We start from the raw sequence: 26,956 nt of genomic DNA, 5'->3' as shown, positions 1-26,956 counted from the left end.
TTTCATTGTTATGATCGATTACTTTTTATAATCTCGTACAGGTACTGATAAGAGGTTCGAATCGTTGTTAATACAAACTAAATTAAATTCGCAGTAAAAGTTGTTTAATGTGTTTGTTTATTGGCGTAAATAGCATAGAATTAAATATGATATATTAGAAATACCTATAAAGTAGACCTAACTATCTGCATTTGAACCTTAATCGGGTATGCCGATGGGACTATTTTCTTGCGGTAGTGTAAAATAATTGCAGATGCTAACAGGTTTTACATATCTAAAGGCTCTTGCGACTGCTATATCAATTCTGATCTTCGATCTAAATTGAAAAAAGGGATGGGACACAAGGATAATAGGGTCGACAAATTTTGATTGCAACAAGACAAAAGGGGGGATGGGTAGGGTCGGGCAATTTAACCTCCTGTGACGGAAGGCAAAGGTCCCTACTCCTATCGAATACCACAGCAGGGTTCTTTAACGTGCGAGGAACGTGGCATTTTTCCCAACACGGTGCACCACTATAGTTTGCGGTCAGGTTTTCCGTACTATAGCCTGACAAACCCAGCATGCAACACACCAGGGGTACCTATTCCTCCACTTGGGGCACACATCCCAGTTGCTCTGTGGGCAGAGCGCCTAGCAACCGGCTACGTTTCTGAGCACTATTTAGTCGCCTTTTACGACAAGCTTAGCGCTGCTGCAGGCCTATTCTTTTAACACTCGGACCTGCACGGGGCTGGACAAATTCGTCTTGTAAATGATATTCGAAATTTATAAACAGAACTAAAGCAAATGCAAATTCGATTTTAAAAGCGTCACTTTATTACGGCCGGGGTGTTGCATCTTTCTAATGAAATAATATACTACATATGATAAAGGAATGCACATAACTAGATTAGCATGAGGTACTCTTTCTGCCATACGACATTAACGCTGATTTTTTAAATTAAAAAAAAAAGTTTATAAAAAAAATGGGATATCCTCATCTTGAAACTGGCTAGCTTACCAGTCTTTCACGACAAAGCTTTTCAAAGCATTTTGATCAAGGATTCTTACATGTACCAGTTTTTATGCACCAAGCGGTGACAGCTAAATTTAGTGCAGTGACATAGTCTAATTATATAGTTGAGAAGGAAAAAAAATCGAACAATTATTCACTTCGTGTGCAGGATATGATTGAATTCGAATGTACCCGTTAAACAGCTGGATCATTGATAACAGTTGTGTCTGTACCAATAACTGATAACATGTATATTACAAATATACTCCACCAGAAGAATATCTGATAACATATCTATTACAAATATACTCCACCAGAAGAATAACTGATAACATGTATATTACAATGATACTCCCACCAGAAGAATAATTGATAACATGTCTATTACAATACTCCCACCAGACCAATATTTGTAAAGAGTCTGTTCCAAATAAACAGCATTTTGAGGTTGTGACTCCTGTACTCAAACCTCATGTACTCCAACGTACTGCTGGTCCAACCCGGAAATTCCAATAAGAGGCATTGTCTGGCCTAAGAAGGGACCGTTTCAGTGACTTTCTATATAACCAGCTAAACTGTTGGTATATTATACAGTATTAAACCGGATTCCCGGGTTGCAGGACGGGCCCACGTAGAGGTTGTGATAAATTTTTTTTAAACAGTGAAAGCAATGCAAACATACTCAGCGCCGCGTAGCTTAGAAATATTCAAGAAAAATATTATTTTAATCAACTTTAATTTGATAATATTTAACAACAATTGAAGTCCATACTCTCTCAATTTAACAAACATATTAATACATATACAGTCATCACATTTTAAAGTAAAAACAGCGAAGTGATGTTCAATGAAATACAACTGAAATTAGAAGCAAAAACATAATACTTATCAGATTACTATTAGAATTCTAATTCCTGATTACAAAACAAATTATATGACTACAGTATAATGATATGTGGCAACTACCCATTGTATGACTCTAGAATAGTGTAAAACATCTAAAGGGAATCAAATGAATTCATACTTAAACAACAAATGGAAATTAAATGCACAGAATTCATACTTAAAAAACCAAAGGGAAGTTAAATTATATACAATTCAGTAACGACAACAATAAAACGTTTTTTTTTTTTTAAATAGTTGCCGTCATTTTCCAAACACGTCAACCATGTACAGCAAGATGGCTGCTTAGAAGAAGCAATTTAGCTGTTTCCGTAAACAGCCTTCCTCAAGTCCACCACAGATAAATTTTGTGCCATGATCTATTATGTTTCTATTGAGAAAACGTCATGTCACCGGCTATACATCATAATTCTATGCTCAATCTTCAGGAATGTAGAGTCTATTTCTTTAATCAAATAATTACCAACCGTATCTGACAAAATGGTTGAAAAAAGGAAAATAAGTTTTAAATTAAACTGATTTTAAGATTTTGAAGGAAAAAAACAGTCAATAATATTTCAAACATTTTTCAGTGACCAGTACAAGTTAACAAAATGGCAATAACATTTGAGACAGAATATAACAAGTTCTTGTTTCAATAAAAAAAAACTCAACCAGAACATCACCTGAAATGCGTTTATGACAAAGCAGCAACCACATACATTGTACTAAAGAACTAATTGGATAATTCTTTCATTTCTATTTTGAACAAGGATGTACTGCTTTTAACAAACTCGGTTGTTTCATTTAAGTTTCTCATAAAATCAACTTTTGTACCCGAGTCCACACTTTGATCATCACTCGGGTCTCCCCATGAAGACCTGGACGGATTCCCTTTTTTCAGTTTGTCTCTTAACTTCCTTGTTTCCTCTGAAAATAAACAACAACAAAAAAGAACAATACAGTATAAACGAGACAATTTACAGAGGTTTCACTATTTTGTTTGAGCATTTATGAATATATTATATTAAAGAATTTTCGCGCTTGATAATCAACATACTTAAATGTATCCTTAAACGTTTACAGGTCGGTGTCCAACCTGCTACGAAGAAGATTTACAAATTGTTCAATTCCGTGTAGCATTAGAAATAATTGTTGTTACTTAAAATATAGATATAAACAATACAAAAATATTAAGCACAGCTTTTAAACTAAAACGATTGAATTAAACGGATAAACAAACAGCGCGGATTCTCTAGCTTACAGATCATAACTACCTTCAGTGATATCCCTTTCCATTATTCTAAGCTTGTTTACCAAGTCTTCGGGTCTGGTATCTTTCATGAAATTTACTAGCCACCGACAACAAACTTTTCCCAAACCGTCGGGTGACAGACGTTCTACAAGTGGACGGTCGTTAAAATCTCCAAACGCTGCATATAAGGCTTCAGGTTTTGACGCTAAAGTAAAAATATTCTATTGTCTAAAGACGTACAAAAAGTAATCATATGCAAAAGTGCAAGAATGGTTACTCAGAAATCAACATCAAATTTAAAGTTCATGCGTGAAAGATATTCCATTAACTTATTTTACCTCTGATTTCCCCCTTTTTTATATTGCCCTTAAGAGCATACCATTAAGTAAATATGCCGAAGCACGGTTCAAACCATAGGCGGCGGGCCCCCTTATCAATTTGTAAAATTTATGAAAATAGCGTATTTTTGTGTGTAAATGCGTGCGTAGAAATGTGTTCATCAGGATTTTTTTTGGTGCCCCTCCCCCCCTGATGCCCCCTAGATGATTATCTGGATCCGCCACTACAAACTTGTTAGTACATGGTTGTTTTCCTGTTTTTGTGTCAGTTTTATCGGTATGGAATTCATTTGTAGCAATAGATATACAGAGTAGAGGTTGGTATATTTCATATAGTGCATTGCATGTTTTCAGCATTACCATATTTAATGGCTAACCGCCTTGCTAATTCCAGTCCAATTTTAGGAACTTCCTGTTGCGATGAATCGTACTTTAAAGCATCAGCTGCTTCGAGGATGGTGCTTTCTTGAATGTGATCGTCCTGAAGGATGTTGATTAACTCCTTTACTTCCGATATTTTCTCCAGTATGGTACCATTTTCCGTTTCACTAGACGTTTTCAGGAGGGTTATTTTGGTGTCAACATTTGAAAGGACGCTCTATCAAAAAAAAAAAAAAAAATGATTTAAGATAATATGTAGACTTATCATACTAGCTTGTAACGCATTGTTTAACATTGCAATCATTTCATCATCTAGACTGATTGATTATTTTTTACGTCCTATTGCAGGTTTTTCATTCTTCTTAATACGAGAACGTTTGATCAATCTAAAAAAAACCCCTGCTTTGTTCTGAGTCAGATTTTTATTGTGCTAGCTTACAGAAGTAATAGTCCACATGTAAACTTAATATCATCACACATTACTCTGTCGGACTCAAAGCGAGCACGTTACCACCAGACCACATTCATTATTTACAAAAGTTCGGGTGCAAATCTTTTTATGGTTAATATATATGTTTTACTAAAGTACAGGATGGACCTAAAAGTTGTCATTTACCTTGGACAATTTCCTACATAATTTGTACATTTCTTCATTTATATTACTCACCTCTACAGACTCCATCTTCCATTCAAGTGAAGCATGTCTCTCTGCGACGGCAGTGAATTCGTCTGAACACATCTGGAATAGTCTGTTAATTTTTTTAACCAGAAGCGATTCGTTGCACACCATAATGTTATTATTTCCAATAATTAAGTTTCCCATTATCTTAGCCTCGAGTATTTTATCAAGCTCGTTGTCACAGAGAGAGATTTGCTTCTTAAGTTCAGCAATCTCATATTCTTTTTCTCCCAATTCAACATCTTTGTCGTTGAGTTTGTCTCGGTACTCTTGGATCTTAAGCTCAAGGTCTTCAATATGTATACGGTTTCTTTGTCGTTTAGTCAAGCGATCAAATTTTCCGGAAAGTTTACGAAAAATACCTTTCTTTTTTGGTCTTCGCTGACTTAATTTTTTTGTTGGAACTTCGCCAGGAAGAGCAATTTCCATTTTGTCATCTGTAGCCCTACAAAATTAGAAACAGTAATTCGGCGATAGTTCTCACTACACAATGTGTACAACCCAGATATTTTGCTTGTTGTATTGAACAATTACGTGATATTTTCGATTCCTTGTGATTATATTACATGATATGAAGTCGCTTTTAGTTGAAAAAACTAAGCGGTATTAATTAACCGTTAATTGCAGGACGCTTTTGTCGGATTAAAAGGGCTACATATTCCTAATCTGCAAGTATCTGAATGAAACCATTTTCCAGTAATGTTAGAAGTGGTTAGTTGGTGCCTGCAGGTACAGAACTGCAGTATCTTATGTTTTAGGGAAAATTTATTGATTGTGACATTATGAAACATTTTGTTCAATTAGATAAATAAAAAATAAATTGATAAACGTTACAAACTAGTGCGTTCCGATTGTGAATTACATGTACATTTGTACCGAGAAGAAGAGGAAGCCAGGAAAACTGTGTAATTAATTTTTTCCTTGTGTGAAATGAAATTCCCAAATTATAAAACGGAGACGACCCAGCGATAATAAAAGAGGTATTAAAGGGACTTTTTTATTCGTCGTGCACAGGTGGTGCAGAATTGTCCCGGTACTTCCTTCATGCAAAAGGAAATTTATTTTTATTAATTTATTTACTTGTTTATACTTAGAATTTAGTTTAGTGCCTGAGTTAAAGTTGAAATATCTATACAGAGGTATATTAACTATTTCCAAACTATATCTTACCATATCATACATTTAGATGAACGTATAACTTTTTGTATATGCATTATAAGTGTTTGTTTAAACCCTGTATCCTCTACCCTATATCACACCTCTAGACCTATATCGCATACCCTATATCACACCTCTAGACCTATATCGCATACCCTATATCACACCTCTAGACCTATATCGCATACCCTATACCACACCCCTAGACCTATATCGCATACCCTATATTACACCTCTAGACCTATATCGCATACCCTATACCACACCCCTAGACCTATATCGCATACCCTATATTACACCTCTAGACCTATATCGCATACCCTATACCACACCTCTAGACCTATATCGCATACCCTATATCGCACCTCTAGACCTATATCGCATACCCTATACCACACCCCTAGACCTATATCGCATACCTTATATCACACCCCTTCACAGACCATACTTGGCTAAAATATATGATATAATAAACATGACGTGTGGCCGTTGGGATGATATAGGAGTCTCGTTTTGATACAGCATGTGATGCAGATTTTGACATGAAATATTTAGTATATAAGCTAGCGGGATGTTATGTAGTATATCTTGAAGTGATTATTCGAACTATGGAGGAAATTGTTAATGATGAAGTCAAGTCGAGATTTGCTTCAATGCTTTTTTAGAGTTACTTTAGATACAGAAAAAAAAATATTCTGACAAGCCGCAAGAAAATGTGATTTTATTCTAATTATAGTAACAATGCAGTATACTGTAACATTTTCGATCTAAGGGGAAATGTCAATTTCTTTAAAATAAACAATATACCGAAATTGTCTTAGATTTCGTACACCCATCTCCTACCACATTTCAACAAAACTTTCAAGGCCTAGAATTAAGTAAATAAGCAGAAAAGAATCAGAATTCCGCCGTAACAGAAGAGAGCCGACGATCAAGATTTTGGCATTTGCGATATGCATGCACGTTTAAAAAGGAAGTAAATTGATCGTAACGACGAAATTAGTAATACACAAAAGAAACAAAATCTTACGGTGAGCAGGCTCGTACTACGTTCCCTCTCTGGTTCCTTTCGTATACTACATTAGTTATGCCATAATCATTACTTACAACAACGATTAGCCTCACTTGAAACGACAAAATAATATGTGAATCATATCACAATTTACCAATGGCTTGTTCTTTAAATTAACAATGTTTGAAATAGGACAATGACTCGACGAATCTTTAACGTACAAGATAGGATAATGGACAAGAGTTTCCGTAGGGTGTTCCCGACAGCCCTGGACTAGCCGTGGAAAAAAAGCTAGGTGTTCAGTATGACAATAATTAACAACATTGACTACCTTTTTTGGCTTCTATTTATTTGTTGACTCGAAGTCTGTTTCTTATAATATATACTATGAGCCAAGTTTGGTTTGAAAACATGATAGTCTCCAATAGATCTATAAATATTGCATCATCCTGCTTTGTTTTTTTTTTGTTCAAATATAAACAAGTTAGAAAAGCGAAAAAAAAATCAAAAATACATGTGAGAATCCAATGATTTTGAAGAGGGAGACTCTGGAAATTGATTCAAAGCGTTTACTTTACAAAAAGCATTAAATATTTATTTCAAATAAAACTTACATTTTGAGTTATGGCTATGTATATCATATTCCTGTCACCATAATCCTTATGCCATAACTCTTTCGACATGTAGGTTTTGACCCCGCTGAGATTTGCATAAATATAATATACCCAGGGTTGAAAATCCCTGGATATTTGAATGAGATATTTCTAATTTTAAACATCGGCCAAGAAAACTGAACCTTATTTTTACACACGTTATTAAATTTATCGATCGAAAACCTTGTTATTTATTCAGTTGATTTAATTGATAAAACTTACTTAGACAAAGCCTATGGAAAATCTAGAGAAATCATTTTCCCGCCAAAATTTCAAATGCCTTTACAAAAAAAAAAACGATCACACTAACAAATCTGTTTTCTCTTCGTGTATTGTTCTAGCATGAAATATTCACAACCCTTCGAAATCTTTGTTGATGTGCTAGGGTACATATTTATACGATTTCATTTGCCTCTCTTTTTGTGAGGGAAGAAAAGGTTGTTCCACAGAACAGTAACGAAATTGTGCAACACAAAGGCGAGTCGTAGTTTAAAAAAATAGAAGCATTAGTTTTTTTTCGTTTATTATAAAAGAGGTAAACGTGTATTTTTAAATTATTATTCCATGAAAGTTCAAATCAAGATATTTAATAGGATATTGTCCAAATTTTTGACTTTTCAATATAATATACGGGAATGTATATGGGAAAATATAGTAGAAAAAGTTCATAAACATGAAAATATTCTTTAAGATCAAGTGGTGATATTTGACGTGAAAACCTTGTTCACAGGAAAATATTCGGGGAGTTAACTAAAGTGAGTCTTATTATTCAAGTATAACAAAAGAAAATAGATAAATGACAAAATCATTTATAACAATTAAAATTCCTTTCGTAGTTGAATTTAATTTGTGTTGATTTGACGAGAATTCGCGAAAAAAAAAATCTTATTTCTTTAACCAAATCGTACATTTTGGCTTTTCAAAAATATGCTGGCGTTAAATATAAAACCAGACCCCACTGGCATATTAGTTGGTATTCAATTTCAAACATTTTCTAGTTATCAAAAACCATTTATCACATGTCATTAAAAGTAACATTAAGTAGCCAAAAACATTCCGGTCATCTGCTAAAAACAATGCACAGACCATAGCGTTATTAGGCCAAATGAATGAAACAAATTGTGTATCGCTCAAAGTTCATTTAATAAATTAATTAAAGTATTCAATTTGCCTTTAAAATTTGCTATGTTTCAGTGGAGTATGCTATAATTATTAACATTTTGAAAAATAATTACTTTACTTTATCTAGCGACTACAATTATTTTTCTGAAATATTTTGCCACATATGAATATTTGCGAAAAATATATAAACGAGAATGGATATGGTGAATATGTCAAAGAGACAACAGAAAACCCACCGGAATGAAAACCGTCACATCAAGGCCACTCAGCACATTCTTAAAATAACTAAAGGTTATGCTTAAATTTAAATTTAAAAGCTGTTTGCTGATTGGAAATATGGATTTCCATACAAACTATCCAGACCCTTTAAAGACCCTCGTGCATTGCATTTCGTGTGTTTAGACTTGTTGATTATAATAGTTTTCTACATTTTTGCAAACCTATGAAAGAAATGAAATGTTTTTATTTCGAACAATTTTGAAAAGGCTTTAAAAAGTCAAATCTTCGACAAAAAAAACTTCTAAGGGAATATTTTTTAAACTTGTAGGGCCAGCATGGTGACTTGCTCCTACCAAATATACAGTCCGACTAGTTTTTAAACAAGAAGTGTCACTGTTGGTCAGTTTATAATTGCAATATTTATATGTAAGGCACGTGGGATATGTGACAATTTCAAAATAAAATCATACAAAATGAAAATAACTAATATCATACCATTTTCAATCAATGTTAAATAAACGGACATTTCTTTCGCTAGTTTACAGGGACCTTCTCCCACTAAAAACTATATATTCTTACTAGTACACTAGTACATGCACGTGTATATACCGGTACCAGACCGGCTGTATGTCTTAATAGTGGGAGCAAGTCCATGTGGCCATTGCGTTCAAGTAGAGAACAGACAGACATATCTATATACCGATTTTTTATAAACTAAAATGTCATATTATGGATTTCTCTTGCAAATTATGTACCTAAACTTATTCCTAGACTTAATGATAGAAAGATTCTGGTTCAGTCTTTTTATTTCAGATTTGGTTCTCTCCCCTTCCATGAAAATAAAATTTATTGCTCCTTTACCAGAAATATTCTGTCACTACTTATTTTAAGTTCAGAAATGTTTGTGTGCATTTGATAATAATTATTACGAATTTGTCATTTAAGTCATAAGTTCGATTTTATTTTTTGTGATATAATATTTAAAAAAATCCTTTTTTTATCCATAATATTACGCGAGTCGGAATTATTGCGGTTTTAAGCCATTCGCATTCTTTTTTGCAAAAACAAACTTGTCAATAATTTCGGAATTTACAGTTAATAGTATTTGTTCCTGTCCTTTTCTTGGCCACAATAGCTTTCAAAATTATGTGGAAGCAGCGGGATATGAGGACTAAATCAAGTTTTCACCTGGCTAAGTAATACTATTCTGCATGGTCGAGAAATTAAGTCCTCAAATATAATATTGTACACAAAGGAGATGAAAAAATCAGTCATATCCGGCTGTATGTCAATTACATATAAACCAAACCTTAATAGAATCAGACCGCAAGATGTACAACTGTTTTATTGTTGTCGGTGACATGTCACTTGCAAATTAAATAAGTGTCAAATTTCGATATAATATTAATATGATTGACACAATTAAATAATTGTAAATGATATTCAATGACTGTGTATTCTTTTGAATTAAGTATGAACTACAATCATGTCATACTATTTTTCGTTCATCTGTTGACGCCGACCACTAGCCATGTCTGTGAGGATACCGTAGGACAAATTTTCCGTCCCGACCCCGATGACTGCTCTAAGTATTATCTCTGTACTCCACAGAGAGCCTGGACATTAAACTGTCCACATGGAACTGCTTGGAATCAAATTTCTAGCAAGTGTGAAGACAAAGCATGGAACGTTTTATGCAACAAACAAGGTAAGTTAGTCATGAAACAGAACTATTATGTACAGTTTATTACTTTGTTTCCTATTTGCAGAATTTTGAAAATGATTTTGATTCAAAGATATTTTTCATCCATCTTTTGTATGTGTTTAAATCGAATCAAGTAATGAATTATCTTTAACTTTGACATTACTGAAAAGGCTGCATGTTTATATGCAATAGCCCGCATAGTACGAGGATAAAGATAACCGCAACCTCGGAAGAAACCCACTCATCAACTGCAGTTTCCAGGGACCCTTATATCTCCCATTTACATGTACAAATCAACTTATCGTCAAAAAGTAAACTGGAGCATTTTTTTTTGTATTTTTAAGCCACTTTTTACGCCTCCTTGAGACTATAGTCAACATTTTCTTGAAGCTTCCACATTCTACTGAATTGAGTAAATCAACAAAAACAGATATCACCATAAAGCCCAATGTCCCAGCTTTCTAATGGTATCAAGAAAATTACAGTCAGATTTACGATTGTTGAGTGACATGTATGTACATGTACCCCTACCGAACAGAGAAATTGCTTAAATTGACACATTTTACTACATGTATGTCCAGACCTCAAGAGTATCAATGCTTTAGTATAAATGGCTTATTTGGTATTTACTGTAAAATAGTATCCCAACTGATAGTTTTGGGATCTCATAACTTATCATAAACCGTTAAAATGGGATGTTCTTATTATTCTTCTAATAAATCGACTCTACAAGTTATTGTACGACAAAAACATGTACAATTTGGAATTGTTACTTAGATAATTCAATTTACTGCATCTTTATACTAATACAAAAACAACAATTTTTTTCACTGAACCTAAATATATTACCCTGTAAAACAGGACTCAGCGTGAAACAAATTGTTTCACAGCAACATACATACAAATGCTGTAAATCCAAATTTCCCAGGCATTTAAGAATCAAGATAATGTTATAACAAACATATCTGGTCAATTTGAGCTTTTTTTCCTTTTTTGTTTTGTTATGATAATTATCATGCAATAGTAAAAAGGGGAATTTTTAGATTGAAGATTTTCTTAAATTTCACCTGTTGTTTTTATTTTTTTTTTAAAATACCATGATAGTTCAAGTAAGCTTATATGTTATATAAAATATTTTTATATAGCTTTAATCTTTCAAATGAGTAATACATATATAAACTAGTATTTCAGTTCTAAAACTGTTATATAAAAGCCAGCTCTTCAAGATCCGTCCCTGCTAGAACTGTTCTAGAATAGAATCAGCCTAAGAACTATTCTTCTGATTGTTCTGATGCAGATTTGTGAGATTAGAACATATCTCATTTGTACCTTTACTTGTAAAGTCATGCATAGAACAAATTAACGAGGAATAGTATTTAGTTTGAACCTTACTCCGGTATACTTATTTCAATGTATTTTGGTGTACTTTTTTTTTTTTTTTAGGGGGGGATCAACAAATGAATGATATTTCTAAGTTTCAATAGACCGCTTTGTCTATATTTTCAAAAAAGCAAAGGGGTATTTTTTTAATTTAATGGTTTACTCGTGAGTACAGTTAACATAACACTGGGAATGTTAGCCCTTGTCGTTTTCATCAACACCAGAGGTTATGCTTAATTCACTTAAGAAGTAACAAGGTCGACGGCAGTGTGTCAAAGTTTCCAGACACCTGTCTAAACCTTCCGGTAAGGAATATCGGACTGTCCTTCCCGACAAGGCTGGCGACCATGCGAAATGCTCATGTTGACTAAACAGTCATAAATCTTGTCGTCGGTTTAATCCTCTGCTTATGCTAATTGTTGTTTTGTTCACGAATATATATTTTCATCGAGTTTGATAAGATTCAACTTTACCTGTAAAGTATATGAACAATAGCATTTTCTAAAGGTAACGGTTTACTCGTGAACATATCATCACCACTTTCTTATATTTGTTTTCAACGGACTAGGTAATATGTTTCCGAATCTTTGGTCTTCTGAGTTTTGGAATATAGGGAATTGCTTACGAAAGACGGTATTGAACAAATGTAAACAAAAAAGTTAACAAAAAACAATACAAAAAAAAAACAAAAACAAAAAAACAAATAAATAAACAAACAAAAACAAACAAAAATACAAACAAAAAAATACAAACAAAAAACGAACAAAGCAAACAGACAAAAAAAAACATAAGTGAAAACTGAATTTTGAGAAGACTTTTTTTTACTCCTTTTTTGTAAAATTGGTCGCAATTATAAATTTATGTAACGTATTTTTATGTTTCATGTAAGTCTGTTTCATGGGCATCATCTCATCTATAGTATTTTTTTTTCATGTTAAAAAAATAATCATGGTATGAAATAAAACAGAGTTCTTACAATCATTATAGAGAGAATTTGCACCGTGTGTAAACGAGTAATCAAGGGAACCAAGATTCTAGCGGAAATCGAAAGAATGTAATCCAGGGGCAAAGACCAGACATGCAAAACAGACACACACAACAAAGAACATAAGATAACCAAAATAATATTTACAAAATAACAAAAGTAAATGAGCAACTAGAACTCAACTAAAAATGGGTGCATGGATCAGGCTCACCAGTAGGGTAAGCGCCGAGTTGTAATGTTTCAATTGCTTTAAACCAAACAGTTCAAATAACAAAGCACAGTATAGTACTGTTCATGGTCGTATCTAGGATTTCACGTTAGAGTGGGTGTAAATAAAGGTAAAGGCCGAGCGAAGCGAGCCTAAAAATTATTTAGGGTAGAATTTTGTAAAAAAAAATAAATCAAGATTTCATGTAAAAAAGGGAAGATTTTTCCCATTTTGTTTTTTTGGGGGAGGGGCGTACGCCGGGTTACCTTCTGTTCGTTGCACTAATGACTCGACAACTTTTTTCCTACATTAAACATTATGGCGGATGAAAGGGTGTTTCAGCAATAGAAATCCCTCTGTTGTTTAGACGTTTTGTTCATTTTGTGCATTTTTCAGAAAAAAATGACTAGTAATAGCTGGCGCCCTCTTTCCAAACTCTCCAAATACCCGCCTGTCATATAACACTCAACCAAACTCTCCAAATACCCGCCTGTCATATAACACTCAACCAAACTCTCCAAATACCCGCCTGTCATATAACACTCAACCAAACTCTCCAAATACACGCCTGTCATATAACACTCAACTGGAATGTTTGATTTTCAGGTGACAAACCAAAATCAACCAATCTAAAGCCATTCCTTTTAAATGATGAGACTAAACTTGGATACAGGACCTCTGGTATAACCACTGTAATGGATAGATGGTCGAGCAAATATTTCTGCCCATTCAAAGCATACCAACGCCACGCACACCCAACACGGTGTGCTCAGTATTACGACTGCTCGGAAACATCTGATTTAGATTGGTGGGGTTCAAATCTCAGGGAATGTCCACCTAATGAAGTTTTCGATAACAATACAAAGCAATGCAGTCCTGCAAGTTCAACTGATTGTGGAGGAAGAGAACTACCCAAGGACTCATGTATGTAACTTAATAGAAAAAATGCAAATTGGTGAACAATAATTTCTGTTTTCCTTTTAGTAATTATAGTTGTGAATTCGAGTGACCTCTTATATCAAGTTGTCTCTTACCAATTCTAATCTTGAATTATAGTCTTAGTTCCCATCAACACCCACCCCTTTTAGTCCTCTTCCAAATCTCTAATCTTTTAGGTAGGCGCAATACTAAGTGCCATATTTGAAATAACATCCCTTTTCATAGCGAGGAAAATAGTCTTTATGCTTCTTAAAAAGGAATTATAACAAGACCACTGATGGACACAAGCCAAACGGCTGACTACATGTAGTATTTTTTGTAAATTTAATTATGTTTCCTTGTGTAGAAAGAAAACAAAACTTAGTGTAAAACATAATGTATAAAAAGACAAATAACACAGTTAACACCGAAAAAAAAAATGAATAATGAGATTTAAAGAATTTAATTTGAGATATTGTCTTAACAAAAGATATGTCATTTGCGCAGAAGTAAGACTTTGTCTAAGAAAGAAAAGAAATATTACCATAGCAATTGCTCGACACTCACTTTGCTATATTTTAAGATTAAATATCACATCATTTGTTAAATTGCTCAACCTTTTTCAGGCGATTATCTAAAAAACCAGTGTCGATCATCCCATTGTGTTCCTTGCCATATTAGACATGCAACATGTAAAGGGTTACCAGACGGCATTCACCACTGGAGAGGGCGGGAATTGAGTCCGTATTTCATAGATTGTAAAAATGACAAATTAAACTTCTTCGGACAATGCCAGACTGCCGGAGCTCATGAAAGTGTAATGTATGATAACTACGCTAAGTCATGCGTGAAGAAAACGCAGGCTGTTATGAAACAAGTTATTATTCGTATGTATAGAGATGGTACAAATAACAATCAGCCAAGCACCACAACTCCTCCTAGTACCACAACTACGGACCAAATATCTTATAATTCTCAGCAAAATCACTCGACTTTCACCTTCGAGCGTTTCAATAGTCACAACGACACAAATATATTAGTCGAAAGAGAGCTGAATGGCACCACACAATGGGAACAAAATCTTCATCATTCGAGAATCTTCGGTAGATTTCGGGGCCAAAAAGACACGAAAATATCTACTGACAGACGATCGAATTCAAATACACAATGGAATCAAAATCTTCAGCATTCACATACTATCAATGGGTTTCAAGGTCAAACAAACTTAAATATGTTTAAACAGAAACCAAGAATTGCAATTCCACAACAGGGACGAAATCAGCTTCGTTCAGGAACTTTCGGTGGGTTTCATGGTCAAACTGAAACAATAAGATTTAATGAAAGACACATGATTGCAAATACGAAAGGGGAACAAAATCAGCTACACCCGAGTACCTTTGGACAGTTCCATGTTCAAAAAGATGCAAAAATGCAAACTTTGCGACTTTTGAATGGGGGTAAACATCAACAAGACAATCAAAATCACAGAAGTACTATCGGGCGATTCAGTGGTCCAAAAATATTAATTGACCAACAGATGAATCAAGAAGCAAAGCAAACCAAAAACCAACAACACAGCGGAACATTTATGGCTCACAGAGATGAACAAATTTTAATTGGGCAGTTTAGAAATACAAATGCCAATTCAGAGAGCAATCAACGTCGAATGATAAATATTGGGCGGCCCCATGGTCAAAACGATGCCCGAATGTTAATTGGACATGTCATAAATGTAAACTCACAACAAAAACGAAATCAACATGACATGATGACCTTAGGTCAACCTATAGGCCATAAAGGCCCATATATGATACATGAGCAGCCAATAAACTTAGATACCCAAATGATCCCGAAACAACATCATACAAAAGAGAAACCAGCTACCATTTCACCCGAGAAAACTGCACCAGATGTCACGAATGAAGTTAAGAAGACAAATTTCGTGTTACGACTGCCAAACATTAATATTATTTCTAAATCCTCTAGAAGTAACAGGCTACTTAATTTAGGTTCACTGAAGGTGATTAGTAACGACGGTGCAAATCGGAGTGGCACTCAAAACGTTACTAGTGAACAAGTCAAGTTCACAACGAGCAACGAGCATAAACAACCAAATTCGAACACAGTAGATCAATTGATTTCGAAAATCACGTTAAAAATTACTCCAGTTTCACGAAACCATGATGAAAATTTTGGAGGAAGAAAATTTCGATCAGATGCAAGACTTGTTATTGTTCCAGTGAAGAAAAACGATGCATTTAAAATGGCCAATGCTCCAAAAATTATGATTTCAACGGGTGAAAAGAGGAGTCATAATAATAACAAGAGTCACGTTTTACTGCCCGTAACATCTTTCAGAGAATCAAATAAAATTCTGAAACCTTCACTTCCAGAACAGATAAGAATTATACCAGATAAGATGACACAAGGCCCAATATTGTCTCGTAATGAGCAGGCAACACAGGTTCCAAACGTGGAATCGGCAGCCATTAACGTGGATCAAAAATTACCAATGCAGCACATTAATGCATTTAATGGCTTTCATATGTTTCAAACAACACAGGGTCCCATTTTGGTACAAAACTCACAGAAAAATTCAAACTTGCCGATAAACAAAGAAATGCAAAACGCGAATAAAGACTCCCCAGTTTACAATCATGTTCGGATGCATCATGCTACACCAAGCCCAGTTTTGTATCAACGAAATGTTCAGACAACTCAAAACCAAAACCCACCGATTAATGAGTTATTACCAAATACGAAAGACGTTAAGAATTCTCAAATGAAACACCATTATGCATTTAATCATATTCCGATGTTTCCGGTAACCCAGAATCCCACAGTATACACGCAGACAACACAGGACTCCATTTTGTCGCGAAATGTCCAGGCTGTAAAACCCCAAATCCTGCCGCTAAACGATAAAATGCCAGTTATGAACGACTATGTAAAATCGCCAACCAATTATAGTAATGTGTATAATTTTTATAAAGGGGACAATTCACGTGATTTTTCAAACAATACAAGTTTAGTACAAGACAACCAAAATTTTATGAATCAAACTGTACATAAAACTAACCAACCAGTTAGTTTAATTGTGTCCATCCCGAATAAAGGTGGTGACAAAATATCAATCGGAAACGACAGCTCGAGTGCTCAGACTATGGAAATGGCAACTAAACCTTCTATGGATATATCTCTGGTGGAGAGCATCAAACAGGTAGCGGCAACAATCACCTCTGTCAAAAATTCAGACGTTGGTACTTGGGGAGGACAAAGCAATATTACTGAAACTGTTGGTGTAAGACAACCAAATTCATCCCCACAGACTATGAATGAGTTGGTTGATCAAAGTTTTGGTTATTTGTTACAGAGATTAAATTATCTTAAAGCCAGTAGAGGACGGAGGATCAGAAGAAAGACGGTTGTGACCCCCGTTCCTTGAGGTTTCCCGCCGAACTTTACTGTGACAATATCTGAACAATCCAAGTTGAAATTAATATTTGCATCGTAGATGATACGCTTTGAAATTGTGATAAAGGCAAAATAAACCAAGCAGGTTGTAAAATTTTCTCTAATATTACTTAATTCTGATAAGGATGTGCCTTAATATTATGAAATAAATATTCTCGAATTAGGCTAAAAAATAGTTTTATTTCCAGTTACCAGCAAGAAAAACATACAGTGTAAGTAGGTTTTTGAAAAAAAAAATCAAAAACGTTTTATTTATTGAATCATTGAGGAAACAATCTAGACTTGAATTAACATGTGCAGCAAGCTTGTTTTGTCTTCTATCAATATTTAATAAAACTAACAGATAATTTGAAGAAATTGGGTTTATTATTCAAATTAATATGTTAACTTTGTAATTAACGAGAAGGCAAATGTGAGGGTTCAAACTAACATGTATGACCCCTCAAATATACATACGACGTACATAAAATGTTTCAACAATAGCTACATAACAGATCAAGTTACGTTCAATTATTACATATGTATATAAACTTCTAGTTTTAATTTTACAATTCTAGGAGACACATCTATATCAAAATGTTTGTCATCCGTTTATGTAACAAACATCAGCTAGTATGTAAATATACATTTTTGTATCAATTAGGTGACTATATGTAAATTGTTTTTTGGCTTAATCCTAAAAGGACGGTTTTGTTTATGTGAGAATATCACTCAATATACAATCGCTCTGCATTTGACTGTAAGTAAACTGATTGTTCTAAAGAATATTGTTTTTAAAGTTTTCGTCACATCTAAGTGAAAGTTACATTGAAACACAATTTATTACAGCAATTTATTTTGATTGATTATGGAACAAAAATATTAAAAGATAAAGGCGTTTTACATGTATTCTTCTATTTGTATTCACTGGAAAAATATAGAACGAAATTCTTGGTCAAAATGAAGGGTGACATAAAATTAATTGCCGTAAACTTTTTATTAGGTCGTTTTCTTTTTCTCGATGATAATTATATTTAAAGAAATATGATATTGATATATTCGACAATACAATTTGTTATTCGCATCCCCTGTAGACAGAGTCTGCTTAAATTGAATGTTAAAGAAATTATATTTACAGGAAAGAGAGTCGAAAGTGTAATTAATGGAACCAAGATTTTAGCGGAGATCAAAAGAATGTAATCCAGTGATGAAGACCTGACATGAGTAGAATAAAAAAAAAATAAAAATGATAAAATATTGAAACACGTATTTCACATTATTTACAATGTAAGATTTCATTTCCAGGGTATTTTTATATTGCAAGAGTGTCGCTTTTCATTTTTTGGTCAGATCCAGACTTAACTTCCAACCACAGAAAAAATATCATTTACGAAGGGCTTTTATTTTTTTTTTAATTTTGAACGTACATGTATACATCAGGAATGGTTACAAATGTTAAACCACTGGCATTTGTTTAGAGATTTTTTTTCACCAATTATATTATTTATACAATGAACTTGAAACAAATGCTTGCGGTTAGAACATTAAAAGGAATTAATTTTTGATTGCGTTTGTTCATTTTATCGAAGACTCTATTTACTAAATATCAAAACATTGATAAAAGAAATAAGCCATAACAATTTTTAATCCCCATTAGATAAAAGTTTGTTTTATTTACATAAGCAGATTTTTTTTAATTTTCTTTGACATAAAGAAATAACGTTTATACATATCAAAAGCGATTTTGTCTGAAATGATTTCTTGATACAATATTCTCACAAAACGTGTACTCGTGTGAGGCGGAAATTTTAATTTGGACTGTAAGGGGGGGGGGGGTTATTGTACAGAAGGTATCACTTACATTGTATGGGGGAAAATATAATTTATTAGTTTTTTTTCTTGAAGAAATTACATTATATTTAATGTACAGAAAATGTATATAAATCATACCTTTGAACGACTTTATTTTAGTAAATGATTCAAGATATTTCAGAACTTTGGTGGTTTAAAACAAAATTATTGATGTATAGTTTTAGACATGTTTATGATTTTAAATACTCTTTTTATGTAAAGTTTCCGTAAATTTTTCATAAGTTTATTTTTCAGTTGCAAATACTTTACAAATGTGGTAATATAACACAATTACCGTAGTGCAATCTTATAATATTTAGGAACTGGAGCGAAATTAAAATATAAATATAACATCTTTTTAGACTTTTTCCCTTGTTCCTTTCGGTGATGAGAAAAAATAAAGAGCCACCAAAAAGCGCTAAACAATTTTTCGAAAAACTAAAAAAAAAAAAGAAGAGTTATGGTTTAGTTTCACAAACAAAGCCAAATGCAAAAAAAAATAATAAATGAAAATAATAAATAAATAAAAATTAAATAACAATCTTATAAATATCTGCAAATTTTATTATGTTGTAATGGTGTTTCAACAAGTAACTTCTGTTCAGCAGCATTAGAACAAATACTTGCATGTACTTAAAAAAGTTTTAAGATTCAAAAATAAATTGTAAACAAGAAGTAAATGATTACAAAAAGCAAATTAAATTTGAACTATCTTTACAACATACAAAAATAAAATAATTTAAAAATCCATGTATAGAAAACATTCCATCCCCACCCTGAAATGATGCAAACCGTTACGTCCCCCAGTAGATAATAACCTGATAGACATACATGCAAAGTATCATCGAAGTATCATTATTCAACAAGTAAATATTTAAATTCCATGTTGTCCAAGTATATAGTGGTATTCCTCTAAAGTTAACAGTTCCCACGACTGTCATCTACGACTCAGAAGCCTTTGGAGACTGTCGTTTTATTTATCAAGCGTTATCTTCCTACAGTATCCTTATACACACCAATGTAGTCATTAAACTGTTTGTTTAAATGGTGAAAGCATAATTTAGAGTCATTTTCTCAAGTGATTGTTAAACTAGCAACCAGCCTAGAAAATAACAAAATAAATGCTGCTTCGCTCATCACCGAGTAACACCATTCAACACAATTATAATCGAACGCACCAGTCAGAGTGACGCGTCTGGCTGGGAGATGAGTAGTTGATACATTTGTGAAGTTTTCAGATGTTACTCCTTTGTGACTGTACTTTTTGCTCTATTACTGTATGTACACGTGTATTCGTCATATATAGCATTCTACATGTAATTCATAGGAATTTTTTGGACAATAAATGAAATATGGCACCATGGATGTGATTCCTTTTTTATTCTCATATGGAAAGTATAGACGGCTTAGAATGAAAAAAAAAATGAATTCTAAAACTTTCGGAATTATTGTTTTATTTTTTAAAAATGAAAAAAAAAAAACAAAAATAAAACACCAAAAGCGGTGTGAACAAAAGATGGTCTGTGGAAATGTACTGTTAAGTTGATTTAAATGTTGAAAATTTTGATTCCAGTATGACAGTATGATCATAAAAATAAATATCTTGGGACTTCGGCATAGCACGAGGTTTCATACATATACATGTATTTGCATCATTCATGCCTATATACGCAACATGAATAGTAGCGCATGAAATTTTCTCTTTATACGTCATGCAACCACCGCAGCCTTTTGTTGCCAAAACCAAACTGCTAAATACATCTCTCAGTAATAAAACAAATAGCTAGGAAGTAACCTTTAACGTTGGTTTCTGACAAAATATATTCTATATATAGTATCTTCTTCACATAAACATGGGTTTTCCTAGTTTTTGTTTTTTGATTTACAAGTTTTTTTACATCATCAAAAAAACGGAATTCATCTTCTACATTAAAAAATATAATCCATTACAGCTTGCTACAGAAACACCCAAAATAACAACAGTTAAAAGTATATTTATGAAAGTTCTAACCTTGTGGCTATCCTTGACAACACCGTTAAAGCCAAGTCGCTAATGTCGCTTCGATCGTCGGAAGTGACAAATCATACTATGACGTTACGTCCATCTAGCCTAACGACGGTTCCGCGCCAGCATGGCATCAGCAGCAATATTTTTGCTCCTGAATGTTTCAATGCTTCTTAGTAGTCCTATGCCTTTGAGTGAACATCTTACATGTAATTTTAAGTAAGTAACACTTAACTTTATTTCTTAATGCCTTATTCCCCATACTTAAACTGTTTTCATGATATACAATTCCTTTAATACTGCCGCCAAAAAAGTTAGGACAGAGGCAATGCGGACTTACGGAGAAGACTGGCAAGAAAATTGGAGCTTCGAAGTACATCATTCTACCTATGCATGTTTATTCGATCATATCACGATTTTTTAACCTATGAATCATCAGTCTTAATTAGGAAGCAATTAATAGCCATTTGAAATACATTTATTAAGAAAGACATATTAATTACTCATCAAAGTGCCTACACTAGCTTTGTATTTACAGAAATGGTGTTTGTGTCACCTCAGAATACGAGCAAGGGTATTTCCATAGTGATAACGGAAAGGTAAGTCTATAGGAAAAAAATAGGCAAACAAATAAAAAAAAACCTAAGACAAATACTAGAAACACACAGAACACGAACGCTGTTTGTCGTTTTTATCTACACTAATTCACGATTATTACATACACCTTAATATCAACTTTTCCTACTTTCAGTATTAATTACAAATAACATGCCTTAGTATTGATAAGATTGCTCTTGATTTTGCAGGGATTGTACACTGTTGTTGGCGATTGTACACTGTTGTTAGCGATTGTACACTGTTGTTGTTGGCGATTTATGGAAAGATTTTGTAATAGACCTGGCAGTTCTGACCCTGGTCGGCTTTTTAATTTACCAGTTCTTAATGATCGGAGATAGTGAATATGGTGAGTGTAAAACTACAAAAAGTACCTATGAATATCTTATTGGCTCACAACGAAACAAAAACAAACAAAATCAAATTAAAATAATAAAAAAATAATTAAAAATAAAAAAACAAAAACCGAAACAAAACAGAACAGAACAGAAAAAAAAAATAAATAAGTGTAGCATTTGGTGGAATTCTTAAAGCGGGTAGATATGATGGTACTTCTGTCACTTGCACAATCTACCTCCTCACACGTCCCTTGCATTAACAAAATGAAATTTTAAGATATTTTTTTCGAAGAGGAGTTTGCTTAAGTTTTGAATGAACGCACATAAAAACATATTAGTGAAATATTGAAGAATAACGAAACAAAACATCCCGAGATTTCCCTACTTGATTTTAAGGTCATAATCCATATCTTTAATATTTCTTTTTTTGCAGATATATCTTTTTTTCTATTGATTTAAATATTGTTTTTTTTTCTATTCACTCTATAGAAATAGATTATATGATGCAGATTTCAAAAAGTATACACCACAATGTAGAAGAAATTACTAACTTTTACAAAGGTAATTTTGCAATGGTTCATATTTCTGAAATAGACGTCGTCCGATTGCATAGCCATTGGTGACATTCACTTAAATATTATACATATAACCTCTTTGGTGCAACACAGATTTGACTGAAAGTTAAAACAAACAATAAAAGTGACATTAAACCAAACCTACGAGAAAAACAAAAGACCCAGTTGAACAAAACAAGTTTCTTTTAAGTTTTCAGGGATAAGATTGAAGTGGGCAAATGAATTTAATATGTTTATTATCTGAAATTTTTTATGCTAACTTCTTGTTTACAATTTACTTCTGAATCTTAAACTTTCCAAATATTTGGTTTTAATGCTGCTGATGAGAGAAATGAGCACCGCATATCGAATTTTTTATACGACTGATACTTTTGAATTCCAAACCAACAAGTTTGAAAAAATGGAACTAAATTCATGTAATACTAATTTCTTACTTTCAGATACCAATGAAGTATTCTTACAACTTGAGGCAAATTCATTAAAAGTAAAAAATCAGATTAAAGAAATGAACGAGAAAATAAACAAACTCAATGGAAAACTTCTAAAAGACTTGGATAGTATTAAAAACGTATGGAGCAAGCAACATTCAGTTTTCGCAGGCTATGGAATTACTTTGAATGGAGCACCCCTTACAGAAGCTGGATTCAAAGCAGAACTAATTATTGCTAATGGATTTGTAGGTGAGTTGCAATGTCAAAGGAAAGGGTTTAAAGTTTCCTCGTTGGTTAATTACCTAACACGTTTCCATCCTCCAAGAAAAATATATTCTGAAGGTAACTTCAGAGCAAGCGCGAGATTCAACCACATGCTCTATTGAGAAACAAACTGCAAATGCGTTAAATCAAATATTCAACTGTAATTCGTTATCATTTCTTTCAACTAAGTTACTGCTACTGGACAGAGCTACAGTAGATTGTTCTCATTATTCGAAAAAAAAAAGTCTTGATTGATTTCTTTATTCATTTCGTCACCGTCCGAATCGACGTTACACAACATTGCGAACTTCAAAACACGTTTTATGTTTGTATAAATGGTCTTTTTCATCCGTGCAGCATGTAACTTACATAATGATTTACATTTTTTTTTGCAGGAAATGAGATGAGAAAAGTTGAAAATGATATGAAAGAAGATGCATTGTCTTTAACAAATGTCAAAAGAGAAGTTGAAACCCTACGTAAATATTTTGGTAAGAGGCCTAAATTATGTAATATGAACACTGATTTCGTGTCGACATTATTTTGTTAATCCAGATTCTAAATATTTCAAGTTTTCGAAAGTAATGTAAAAAAGGTAACTCAGTCTCAAATCTGAACTGTTGACACAATCTTCAATTTTTAGAGAACTTCCTTATATTTGAGAATAAAACAAGTCAATCTGGCACTTTAAATGAATTGCTCTTATTTATTATGTAATACCTTTAAGAGGAAATTTCATAAATTCATGTTCATTTTAAATACTACAATCAAGTGTTTGAAATTTCTCACGTTTTACTAATCGTTTCTCGAAAAAATTATGCTAACTTCGATGTTTCTCTTTTTTTCTTCAGAAAAATAAGAATAACTACCTGTGGGTGAAAGATACAAGGCCGTGTGCGTGTGTGTTTGTTTGTGAAGAGAGAAAGAGGGAACGAAAGAGCGCAAGAGAGTCAGCAGAAAATATGTCAATACACCATTCATAATATTAAATTGATTTGCTTTTTTATGATTTTGAGTTTTGTATTTGTATCAAACAATTATGTATTTCGCGGTCAAAAAATGGTGATAGCACAAAGAAAACGTGCACAACATATAAATAATAGCAACTTAAAGCAAAACAATTAGAACTAAACCGGAATTAACAAACAAATTGATACGATACTAAAAGAATTATTTATATTATAATTAGTAATCCGGTCTCTTCTATAAACTGGGATAATCGACCAGGTGCGCGGGTAAAGTAACCGTCCTCTGCTTTCTAGAAACACGTTTTGTATTGACGCGCGATGTCGTATCCCCAATAAAACAAAAGAGAGGTACTACAACATTGTGAACAAAAATTGAAGTGATGACTTCAGACATGTAGCAACTTTATCTAATGAAATAATAAGACAACTGGTAAATGAAATGTTTCTTGACATAACTATTTATACCATGTATTCAGCTGAGGAAAGCCGGCTTTGAATGTGTAACTCCTTCCTCCATTTTAGGTAAATATTGTATTAGTTAGCATTTGATTTCATATAAATAAAGCCGTCCTCATAGACAAATCATGTAACCTTTGTTTTTTTGTTAGTAAAGCAAAAATATTGCCTTACTTGGCTTCAATGTAAAAAGAAACAACCATAGCAATGTAACTCCGTGCTTGGATATATTACATTAATATCACTTTAAACTTGACTACTTGTCATAATTTATTCAAGTTTTTCAAATAATAAATCTGTAAACTGTTTATAGAAAGTTAGAAAACTAGGTCGTTTGAAACTCTAAAAACAAATCACAAGGGCTTGCTCCCACTATCAAATATGTAGCCTAACTAGTATATAAACATACTAGTTGGGCTGCATATTTAACAGTGGAATCTGGGCCGGAACTAGACACTTTGAAAAGGAGGGGTGCCAGCCAAGGTTCCTCAAAAAGGGGGTGCACCCCCTCTAAATTCGCCACACGAAATCAAGCCCCTGTGGGGAAAACTAAATACTTCTCTGGCTAAGAATCAGGCAAAATATATATAAGGTGTGGCTCACAAAGAAAAACAGCAGAGATTGTATTACATTATTCAAACTTTTACACCCCATAACTTTCAGAAATAACCATCAAAGTGTTTGTAAAGTTTGCCTATTAAAGAGATTGTCAAATTAAGTTGAAAATTTTCCCGAACTTTTTCCACATATCTATGTCATAGAAGAAATTTAAATAGCTTTTTGGTTGTTTTCTAGATGTATTTTTTTTTTAAATTTTGGTCAAAAACATACAATTGAGAAAAGCGATTCTTGCACAAAATGAAATAAGGCAAACAACTTGCTTCCATTTGCGCGACGATAAATGAATACTACAATTGACCAAGAGAGAGTGAATAACACTGTGATTTCCACGGAAATGACTATAATTATTAAATATAAGTACTGAAAAAAAAAACTACCGCGAAAGGGCCCCTTGTATATATTTATATAAAAAAATTTGATTTTTCACTTACATATATTTATTTTCATCGAGTACATGCAGTTAGACTGCATTCACAAAATCATAATTGTAGGTACATGTATAATGCATTTTGCACTTTTCTGTCTTGTAATTTTCTTTAAAGACTAAAGTTTGGGAGAAATATTTGAATGTTAACTTTCTACTTACAGTTAAAAAATCCAAGAAACCAGTATCAGGTATACTAATGCCTTCTTCTATGTCTATTTTTTTGTAGATTTACAAGTAATATTGTCAATGACATAATATTCTAGCAATTACTGTTGTAAAAGCAGGCATTTTGAACGATGCAAAATCGTTCATACTTATTCCCGAACTAAAGCCTTTTAAAATATTCAAACCAGGGCACGATTTAGTACTTTTACAATTAAGAAATGAACAAGCAAAACTATTCGTTTGAAGTGTAAATGTTTGAAGTTGTTTTAAAATGAACATTAAAGAATTATTTCCTTTATACGTCTTGATAATGATTTTTAAATTATGAAGGATAAATATACTTTAAACAATAGAATATAATGTGTATCACAAAGTTTTAATTATTGTTTGAGATAAATTTTCGTTAATTTTCATCATTTGTAGTACTTTCTGTTTCTCCTTTACTGATTGACTTCTTTTGCATGTTTTTAAAATACAAAATTGTCTACAGTGTGTTAAAGCACTTATCTGATCTCTCGTTTGAAATAATAAAAAAAAAGGTCGATGTAAATCATCCTGTACTTGCTGCAATAATATTTGAATTAACACATAGTGTTGAATTAAAGAAGAAAGAAAAATGCGCTCAGATGTGAACGTTTTGCCTTGGAAATAAAGCGTGTAGATATTTCCTTATCAACATCTAGCTTCTATGACGTCTGCTTGCAGAAGTCTACGCGTCAACGCAATTAGAAGTTGTTTTTATTAAGTACAATAACTAAGTACATGAATTTCATATTTGAAGAACTGTTCCTTTTATGACTGCTTCTGACATGCATAATGTTTATGCTAAATCCATGCATATATCAGTCCCTACATGGAGCAAGATATTATAAACCGAACTCGAACATGTATATTT

At 33.0% G+C, this 26,956-nt stretch overlaps 3 protein-coding genes across 5 annotated transcripts; 2 read left to right on the top strand and 1 right to left on the bottom strand.

Annotated features, from left to right (window-relative positions):
- Positions 1 to 1,734: 1,734 nt before the first annotated feature.
- LOC148628367 (uncharacterized) lies at positions 1,735 to 21,258 on the bottom strand. The gene is made up of 5 exons (XM_088586160.1): positions 21,208 to 21,258; positions 4,521 to 4,977; positions 3,833 to 4,070; positions 3,157 to 3,339; positions 1,735 to 2,809 (listed from the first exon to the last, which is right to left on the bottom strand). Exons 2-5 carry the CDS (start codon positions 4,959 to 4,961, stop codon positions 2,616 to 2,618), a joined length of 1,056 nt encoding a protein of 351 aa, XP_088442286.1. The 5' UTR covers positions 4,962 to 4,977; positions 21,208 to 21,258; the 3' UTR covers positions 1,735 to 2,615.
- LOC148628368 (uncharacterized) lies at positions 10,055 to 17,539 on the top strand. Its single transcript, XM_088586154.1, has 3 exons — positions 10,055 to 10,404; positions 13,581 to 13,898; positions 14,519 to 17,539. Exons 1-3 carry the CDS (start codon positions 10,143 to 10,145, stop codon positions 17,335 to 17,337), a joined length of 3,399 nt encoding a protein of 1,132 aa, XP_088442280.1. The 5' UTR covers positions 10,055 to 10,142; the 3' UTR covers positions 17,338 to 17,539.
- A 45-nt stretch (positions 21,259 to 21,303) lies between the features above and the next one.
- On the top strand, positions 21,304 to 24,399 carry LOC148628366 (uncharacterized). 3 transcript variants are annotated; one of them, XM_088564727.1, is made up of 7 exons: positions 21,304 to 21,420; positions 21,740 to 21,800; positions 22,008 to 22,165; positions 22,644 to 22,715; positions 23,170 to 23,409; positions 23,820 to 23,915; positions 24,276 to 24,399. In XM_088564727.1, the coding sequence occupies exons 3-7, from the start codon at positions 22,144 to 22,146 to the stop codon at positions 24,281 to 24,283; spliced, it is 438 nt and encodes a 145-aa protein (XP_088420853.1). In that variant the 5' UTR covers positions 21,304 to 21,420; positions 21,740 to 21,800; positions 22,008 to 22,143; the 3' UTR covers positions 24,284 to 24,399. The 3 variants fall into 3 exon arrangements, with proteins under 3 accessions (XP_088420853.1, XP_088420854.1, XP_088420855.1); XM_088564728.1 differs by lacking the exon at positions 21,740 to 21,800 and having other exon boundaries at positions 21,330 to 21,420; XM_088564729.1 differs by lacking the exon at positions 21,304 to 21,420 and having other exon boundaries at positions 21,538 to 21,800.
- Positions 24,400 to 26,956: the final 2,557 nt, after the last annotated feature.

This window comes from Perna viridis, chromosome 1 (genome assembly GCF_037379345.1).
Source record: "Perna viridis isolate PV_CMFRI_1.1 ecotype Kerala chromosome 1, ASM3737934v1, whole genome shotgun sequence".
Classification (NCBI taxonomy): Eukaryota; Metazoa; Mollusca; class Bivalvia; order Mytilida; family Mytilidae; genus Perna; species Perna viridis.
This window is presented reverse-complemented; position numbering and strand designations above follow the sequence as displayed.

Coding starts and splice junctions, on each gene's coding strand:
- LOC148628367 (XM_088586160.1), bottom strand. CDS start 4,961: ATGGAAATTGCTCTTCCTGGCGAAGTTCCAACAAAAAAATTAAGTCAG. Junction 3,340..3,832: donor GCGGTTAGCCATTAAATATG/GTAATGCTGAAA, acceptor TTTTTACTTTAG/CGTCAAAACCTGAAGCCTTA. Junction 2,810..3,156: donor GGAAAGGGATATCACTGAAG/GTAGTTATGATC, acceptor GTTTATTTTCAG/AGGAAACAAGGAAGTTAAGA.
- LOC148628368 (XM_088586154.1), top strand. CDS start 10,143: ATGACTGTGTATTCTTTTGAATTAAGTATGAACTACAATCATGTCATA. Junction 10,405..13,580: donor CGTTTTATGCAACAAACAAG/GTAAGTTAGTCA, acceptor TTTGATTTTCAG/GTGACAAACCAAAATCAACC. Junction 13,899..14,518: donor AGAACTACCCAAGGACTCAT/GTATGTAACTTA, acceptor AACCTTTTTCAG/GCGATTATCTAAAAAACCAG.
- LOC148628366 (XM_088564727.1), top strand. CDS start 22,144: ATGATCGGAGATAGTGAATATG. Junction 22,716..23,169: donor AATTACTAACTTTTACAAAG/GTAATTTTGCAA, acceptor TCTTACTTTCAG/ATACCAATGAAGTATTCTTA. Junction 23,410..23,819: donor TATTGCTAATGGATTTGTAG/GTGAGTTGCAAT, acceptor TTTTTTTTGCAG/GAAATGAGATGAGAAAAGTT.